This window comes from Nothobranchius furzeri, chromosome 5 (assembly GCF_043380555.1).
Source record: "Nothobranchius furzeri strain GRZ-AD chromosome 5, NfurGRZ-RIMD1, whole genome shotgun sequence".
NCBI lineage: Eukaryota > Metazoa > Chordata > Actinopteri > Cyprinodontiformes > Nothobranchiidae > Nothobranchius > Nothobranchius furzeri.
The window spans coordinates 15,871,833-15,880,181 of NC_091745.1; the positions used below are offsets into that span (position 1 = coordinate 15,871,833).

An 8,349-nucleotide genomic window follows, 5' to 3' on the forward strand; every position below is an offset into this window, starting at 1 on the left:
CAGCCGAGAGACATTGTCCCTCCAGCGTGTCCTGGGTCTTCCCGTAGGTCTTCTGGTTGGACGTGCCTGGAAAACCTCACCAGGGAGGCGTCCAGGTGGCATCCTAATCTGACGCTCGAGCCACCTCAACTGGCTCCTCTTGAGGTGGAGGAGCAGTGGGTCTACTCCGAGCCCCTCCCGGATGACCGAGCTTCTCCCCCTATCTCTAAGGGAAAGTCCAGACACCCTGTGGAGAAAACAAATTTTTGGCTGCTTGTATCTGCGATCTCGTTCTTTCTGTCACTACCCAAAGCTCATGACCATAGGTGAGGGTAGGATTGTAGGTCGGTCGGTCGGCTCAAGAAAAAGTCTGCTCAATCCCTCCTTGTACACAGCTTCTGCACTGGAAGCCCAGTCCAGCCTGTTGTCTATCACAACACCCAGGTACTTGTAGTTCTCCACTTCTTCTACAGCCTCCCCCCTGACCTGTAGTGGCTGTGAAGGCGTCCTCTTCTTCTTGAAGTCAATCACGATCTCTCTGGTTTTACTCACGTTCAGCCTCAGGTGATTCTGTTCAGACCACTCCACAAAGTGATCCACCAGTGCTCTGTGCTCATCCTCCTCTCCCTCTCTTATACACCACACAACAGCCGAGTCATCAGAGAACGTCTGCAGGTGACATGACTCGGAGTTGTACTGAAAATCACTGGTGAATAAGGTGAAGAGGAAAGGCGAAAGCACAGTTCCCTGTGGAACTCTTACATCACTGACCACCACATCAGACTGGACGTTTCCCAGGCAGACAAACTGTGGCCTGCCTGTCAAGTAGTCAGTAATCCAGGAGATCCATGCGTCGCCAACACCCATCACCCGCAGCTTCTCACCTGATGCTTAAAACGTGTCAACACAGCGGATTTAATAGAACTATGAAAGAACAAACCGTGCTTGTAGTGAGTGGCGCTTTTGTTACTAACCTGCTGAAATAAAAGATGAAGCAGTCCACAGTTAGAGGCAGCTACAATAACCAACATGTCTGCATGAGCGTGGCCGTCAGAAACCAGACCAACTAACCTGAAAAGTAACTTAAGTCATGATGCTGGATGCCTTTCTGCAGCAGACGACAGCGTGTTCAGCCCGCTAGCCTTCGCTAGGAGTAATAAATAAATATTAACATAACGACTCTGACCATCTCGGATTACTTGTTACTGTTGGTAGAAATGCCTTACAACTTCTCCATTTATCCACAAAGCAGCTCTTCTTAGCAACAGCCGCTGACCGGAACTGGAAATGAACCTTTCCACCCACTGAACTGCCCTTCAAAATAAAACATCACTCTCGTATCCTTACCTCTTAAAACTGTCACAATAAAATGCATTGTTAATAAATCTCACAAAGTAGATTTTTTTTTTTGCTTTTTTGCCACAAAGTAGAGATTTTTTTTTTTGCATTATTTAGAGTGTTTATGGCTTTTGTTTTAAATCTGTTACATGTAGCTGATATCAGTAACAATCCGTTTCATTTTGACTGAATCACTGTGATGCTTCAGCATGTAGGTGTAGACTCTCATTCATCTTGGACATCAACTTGAGATTTAATTGAAAACTTCTGGACTTTTCTTGTTATTACCCGTCATCCAAGAGACATTTTCAGCTCTAAACCTTGGGTTGTGAGCTGGAAGCTTAGAAGTTGTGGTCAACACTAATTGTGCTGCAAGTCTTTATTCCTCCAAATTAATAAGGTGATGTTATTGTTCCTTTATTCCCAGATCATGTAGTCTGTAGCACTTATAACCTCGTAGAAAATGTATGGCCATTCCAAGTGATTGGTATCAGTAGCAAAGAACCTGATCGGAGAATCCCCACTTAAAAGCTTCAGTACCTCCAATATGGCTCGACACCTCTGTTGAGCATGCATTTAACAATTAGCCCAAGTGCATCACTGCTTTTTAGACAGGAGCATAAACCAGAATGCAGGCTTGAAATGTTTGTAGCCGAGGTTCAGCTCCACCAGCAGATGCCGCTGTACGAGGCTGAGTGAATGAAGCATTTTATGAAGCTTACAATCAAGCCTCACGATTAATTCTGCCATCACCAATTTCAGCTTCTTAGTCTGAACCGGTTTTTAAACTTACAACCCTGAATAGAGGATTTTCACATGTAACTGCTAGTCCGAGCAGCCAGGGACACAACATTCAATTATTAAGTTTGTATTTAATGAAATGGTCAAAACCCTACTTTAGCATTTACAAGGAAACTTATTTACAATTATCAGCAGAAGCATAGGACCTTGCTGCACTTAGTGGTCGAGTCCTGTAGGAATTTCAGTGGTGGGGCTTATGTTTTTCAAGTGGCGTTGCATCAACCAGACAATTGCTGCAGTCATTTATGTTGATTACACTTTGGTCTATGCTGCAGTCGAGCTATCTTTTACATTAGTCCTAAATAACCCGTTTTACAGCAAGTCAGGGCTTCTTAAACTTAAAAAAATTAGCTTTTGTTCAGAAGTTTGAGTCAACTTTCATTAAAGCTTCAGTCCAACAGATCTTACAGCCACCCCCGTAGTTGCATGCAGTGATTCAGCCTCGACTCATCAGCAGATCTTTGTTCGTATTAAACGAGCACCAGCGTGTTCAGCAAATGTCAACACATGCAGCCAAACCAGGAAAAAGCTATGCAGGAGAGCAGCTGTCCCGAGTGGGCCAACACCAAAACCATTCCCAACTGAAATAGTCAGCTGTTGCAGATGGGGAAACCAGCTCAGAGAAATAAGAAGCACCTTCAGGCTAAACCAAACTCAGTTTATTGGGTCAGCTTCCAGCTTAAGAAAATCAAATTAATGTCACGTCACATTCACACAAACTAAACGAGTCAGCTGAATTAAAATCAAAAAGACCCAACTCCTAAACCCTGCAAACAAAAACTCAGCTGTCTGTTCACATTCCCATCTAACCTTTAACAGGCACCACCTCGGGCACCTCTAAAGGCCGAGGCTGCTTGATTGCGAACAAGCCGCGCAGGTTGACCTCTGGGTCGACGTAGTGAGGGATCTTTCGTTCGTTGAAGAGTCCCGACAGGTTGGCTTCCACCTTGCCACGTCTGGAGATCCTCATGCGCAGAGCGAAGAGGCGCTGCAGGTTCTCCTCCACCAGGGGCTGATTGCTTCCATTCAGGCGTTTCTGCCACGTTTTCTTTGGCTTCCAACATTTCTGTTGAGTCACGGAGATTCAGTAAAACATGAATCCTGACTCTTATTTCAAGCCAACAGGAGGACTTACCCTCAGGGCTGAGGAGCTTGGATCATGGCGAAGGAGGTGTCTGTACATACTCTCCTGGATAAGAACATTAATGTTCGGACATTCAGTCATCCAAGGATCATAAAAATTACGACGTTAACCCACCCTCATAGCAAACATGCGTGGGCAGTCTGGGAACGAGCACTTGTACTTCAGAAGCTGAAGGTGGACTTTGCGGATGTGGTGCTCGAGGTTAAAGGTCGTGGTGAAATAAGCCTGGCAGTCTTCTCTGGGACACATCAGCACCGGCTTATGGGACGCGTGCTTCCGTTTGTGTCTCCGCAGCGCGTCCGCTTTCTTAAACTCCTTCTGACACACGCTGCAGGTAAATGCAACTGCAACATAATAAAAGGGATGGAGCGTGAGCTTGGTCTCAAAATGAACACATTCCCGATGGCTTCACTCACCTGGATGTGTAGCCATGTGCTTCTGGAGCTTGCTCCAGGTGTGTTCAAGTACTTGACAGTTAGCATGAAGGCAGCGGTAACCTGCAGGCAGGAAGGTTAGGAGAATTAAACATTTACACAAAACAGGACCAACAAGGTGTTTCCAGAACACAGACCGACCTCCATGTTTCTTCTCATGAGCTTTACGGGCAACATGGGAGTCGAATGTGGCCCCACAAGCATCCTTAGAGCATCTTAAGAGTCCAAACAAAGACAAAATAAGTTGAAACAACTTAAAAATGCCAGATCCAGTATGTGTATTACACATGTTCAAAAAGAAATCAATGGAAAAACAAGTGTTTCATTAAAAATTAGTTTGCAAAACAGATCCTTCACTTGTTTGTCTGGTGATAAAACTGATGTTAAACATTTAAATTAATATTGATAGTTTGTGTGATTATATAGAACACAAAATGAAGTTAAATCTAATTTAAAATGCAATTTTTTAAAAATTCATTTAAATGTCTTTAATGGTTAATGTTTTCTGTCAGATGAATGAGCAGAATTCAAAATAAATCTGCTTTGCCAATCTGCTGCCTGAATTATTAACAGCAATTATTAATGAGTTAACTGCAAAATCTGCTTTAATCAGAAGTGGTTCTGCTCTAGCAGTTTTACTGAATACATGTATACATGTACATAATGTGCTGCAGGAGGATGCAGCTCTATATAATTTTGCTTTTCTTAATCATTCAAGCAAACAAAAGTTTAGTTTTCCTTCACTCACTGAAAGTTTACACATTAAAGAGTAACTAAACCCCAGAATAACTTTTTTGCCCAATTGTATAATTGGGTCTTTACAAATGCAATATTTGTTTCTGTGCATTTGACATGTTTGTGTAAACATATCTAGAAACTAGGTCTTAAAAACGTCTTAGTGCTGCCCTCTGTGGCAGAACTGTGGCTACTGCATTTTAAACTTGTGATTGACTGGGGCTGGTACTGTTTCAAGTCATCGGTACAGTCTCCTCCCACTCCCCCCTCCCAGGATGGAAATTCCCCACACTTGGCCATGCCACCCTGCCTCCTGGCAACGCCCACTTTCATGGCATTTTTCAAATCTTGACTAGGGGTGGAGTTACGTTTTCTGATGGTGTGCAGTCCCTCAAACTATAAAAACTACATTATTAACTTTAAAAAGCTTCAGACTTCATAATTCAACAAAAACTAGATTCCTGAAAACGTGCGACTCTGATGTTAACACCAGAGCTTTACAGCAAATGCATACAAAGCTGAATCTCATGTTCAAATTATACTTAATCAGAATTGGTCTCAGAATGGGTAATAACATTTTAATCAACTTTACACAAGTGCCCATCTCTATAAACACTTCATGTTTTTCCAAGTGAAATAATGAAAATGCACAACACCAATCCTGAGAACACAAGCTCTGTTACCCACTGCATCTAATGCCTGTAGCCCGATTTATCCATTCACTAGTGGTGTTTTTACTTAGCTGTGTTATGGTTTATTGTGTAACTTTGTCCCTTTAGTTTGTATATTATGAGAGGCTCTTGAAAATGTAAACAGTGGGATAGTAAGAGGTAAAAACGATAACACTCATTTAAAATGTCTTCATATTATGCAGATTATATGTGGATCTGATTATCTTACAGGGCAAATCTGATCTAACACATTAGATGTAAACATTAAAAGTCCTTACCTGAACTTAGCAGCCACGCTGTGCTGCTGCTGTAGGTGCAGCTTGAACAGTCTGCGCTTTTTAAAGGTTAAAGCGCAGTTCGGCTGGTTGCACTGGAATGAACAGAAATGGCCAAACGTGAACGTTTAAAGACTCGTGCAGCTTTCGCGCCATCTGCTGGACAAACCTTGAAGTAGTTCTCGTTTCCATGGACGAAGCGCACGTGCCTTTTCAGTTTGTCCGCGTAGTAAAACGTCTTGGCACACGTGGGTATGTGGCATCTACACCGAGCACGAGTCAGACCAAAACAGCAGGTGGTAAACAGTCTCGCGTGCGTTTACCTACCGGAAGTGCGCCAGGCCTTTGTGCTGGGACAGGTGGCGTCTCAGGTGAGCTGTCCTCTTAAAGCGGCGACCGCAGCTGGAAACTGGACACTGGCAGGGCCGCTGTGGGTGATAAAGTTTCATTCAAACACCTTTATAAGCAGATGCGTGTTTACTCGGGCCGTGTTCCCCTCTCACCGCCCCGGTGTGCACCGTCTCGTGCTCCTTCAGCTTCCACTCTCTGGGGAAAGTTGCTGCACATCCAGCGTGGCTGCAGCTGAAGGTCCTCCGCGTTGGAGCGCTCAGAGGTTTCCCACTGAAAACACCGTTCATCCTCAGCTGAAACCGTTACTTCTGTTTCTCTGAATGTTTCTGAGTCACCTCGTGGGACCGGCGGCGCTTCCGACGACCCGTTTTATGGCCTTTTCTAAGTGTACTTCAGATGCAACCAATTAAGTTAATTAACCAACAGCCTTTACTGCAGATTTGTTCCTATACATAAGACTCTTTATCGGTGTTGGGAGGAATTAAAACAGACAAACCCAGCTGCTATAAACCACTTTGACCCTTTAGCACAATGAGAAATGCTCTTTATTTGGGGAAGTTATGAAGTAATAGTGTTAAATGATGACACTAGGCCGAATTATCAGTATAAGGTTTGACAGAATTCATATAGATTTAATAAGCCTTTATAGATATCAGGCTCTTTTGATTTTTCACTAATCAGTGCATGTTTCAATGTTTACTGTGAGAAAACTGTCTATTATTCATACAAATGGTGTGTGTCTGATACATTAACATTATTATAAGCAGGTGGCAAAAATCTCGAGTTTATGCAGAAAGCAGTCAGAAATCTTCTAAATTTAGGAAATGGGCCTAATTAATTATTGAATTTAAAACAAAAATCGTGCATAGCCTTAGTTTAAAGAGCAAGTCACCCCCTACCAGAGTCATACTCCACTCCCACTTCCTGCTTAAAAAATCCAGAAAATGCTGTTTCCTGGCAGGGTGGAGCTGCTAACAAATACACAAACACTGGCTCACAACATTGTGAGCTCATAATGTACCAGCTAACATCATAGTGTACTTCTTAGCCAATAGCAGTGGCAGATTTAAGTGCAATTGCAGTGCAGAGTTTTTACCTGAAGACGGCACAACGCTGACAGTTTTGGGCAGAATATTTAAATATTAACTAAGATGCACTAAAGCGCCTAATTATTGACTACACGTGTCTACAGCACGATTAGACACGCATTTATACAGATTATCAGCCAACAAAAGTTGATTTGGGGGTGACTTGCTCTTTAAAGAGGTATTTCAATAAAAATCATTCTGGTTTATAAAAGTTTTGAAGCCATTCTGAACGCCATCTATAAGAAAGCTGTAAGGATCAGACAAAGTAATGATTACAGACTTGTACTGATTTACCCCAAATTCCACTACCTCCGCTCCACTCCGACACGAACTCCGGAGCAAAATCGGTCCCGTTGTAGTCAATCAGAGCAATTCCACTACTGCGGCCGTGTTCCGGCGTCCGGCAAAAATAGAATCGATCCTATTTTTGCCGGACGCCGGAGCACCTCTGCAGTAAATGGACAGGAATCACAACTGCCCAACAGGAAAAGGAGCAAGCACAACTTCCGTTTTTGACAATAAATCGATAAACAAAAGGCATTTTTTGTTTCATATGCACAGGTTTAACAACTTTTAACAACTATCAATGGCGGCTGAACTTTAAATGCACAAAAGTAAGCCATAAATACAGTTTCTACTATCAAAGTAGTCACACTTTGTTGATCCAAACACTGCTGATCTCTCAACACAAACGATGGGCAGAATAAACAGTTCATTTCGATGCTTCTCCCACACAGCGGGTGTTTGGATCTAACTTCCGTGTTTATTGCTCGGACTGTATCGCAAGATCTCGAAAATCCCGCGCATGCTTGTTTGCCCACCTCAGGTCTCCGCACCGGAGCGGAGCCGTTGTAGAGCGGGTACCAGTAAAAATTGAGTTCGGAAGCGAGCTGCTGCGGAAGGCGGGGGCGGAGGTAGTGGAGGTAGTGGAATTTGGGGGTTAGTCATTTCTGCACGATTTAAGGCACAAGGATTCTTACTCACATGTTCTCAACATCACTGAACAAATGAATGGATGAGCCAGTTTACTTCGGAATTAAGTTAAAACTGCAACCCTGAATCGTCCTCATCTGACCCTACAGGAGGTCATTAAAGGGCACGTGTGTTTGTATGGATAATTGAAACAACAGGACGTTTTATGTATTGGTAAACTCTTTTAGTTGAAAACGAATTTATTGTAAGTTTTTCTGTGTGCACCAAATACAACTTTGACTCTTAACTCATTCACTGCCAATGATGACTGAAGTCGTCATTTGCTTTTTTTTTTTTTTTTTTACTGTGTGGGCGTCGGAACGAGCCCCCGCACGGTGAGAACAAACATCTCAGCTCTAAAGCTGATCTTCGTCCGCATACGTCACACGTCACGTGATCAGGAAGCAGAACATCCATGTGTTAGGAGATCGTTTTGGGCCGCTGCTGTAAAAAAAAGTGAGGCGCGAACCGGAAAAGCTTCTGCCGATCACAATACAACAACGGATTATGAAAGAACGGATAACGCTCGAAACACGTGGATTCTTGTAAGAGGTGAGTCTC

The 8,349-nt window shown here is 43.3% G+C and overlaps 1 protein-coding gene across 1 annotated transcript; it reads right to left on the reverse strand.

Moving 5' to 3' along the window:
- Positions 1-2,755: 2,755 nt before the first annotated feature.
- On the reverse strand, positions 2,756-6,482 carry 42sp43 (P43 5S RNA-binding protein). The gene is made up of 9 exons (XM_015974431.3): positions 5,881-6,482; positions 5,705-5,805; positions 5,547-5,640; positions 5,381-5,472; positions 3,838-3,911; positions 3,679-3,759; positions 3,377-3,606; positions 3,254-3,307; positions 2,756-3,184 (listed from the first exon to the last, which is right to left on the reverse strand). Exons 1-9 carry the CDS (start codon positions 6,013-6,015, stop codon positions 2,924-2,926), a joined length of 1,122 nt encoding a protein of 373 aa, XP_015829917.3. The 5' UTR covers positions 6,016-6,482; the 3' UTR covers positions 2,756-2,923.
- Between the last annotated feature and the right edge of the window lie 1,867 nt (positions 6,483-8,349).

What these genes read in the sequence shown, in the direction of transcription:
- 42sp43 (XM_015974431.3), bottom strand. Translation starts at nt 6,015, where the DNA reads ATGAACGGTGTTTTCAGTGGGAAACCTCTGAGCGCTCCAACGCGGAGG. An exon ending in GCACATGGCTACACATCCAG is followed by an intron (nt 3,607 to 3,678) that starts GTGAGTGAAGCC and finishes ATTATGTTGCAG; the next exon opens with TTGCATTTACCTGCAGCGTG. An exon ending in CAAGCTCCTCAGCCCTGAGG is followed by an intron (nt 3,185 to 3,253) that starts GTAAGTCCTCCT and finishes GTGACTCAACAG; the next exon opens with AAATGTTGGAAGCCAAAGAA.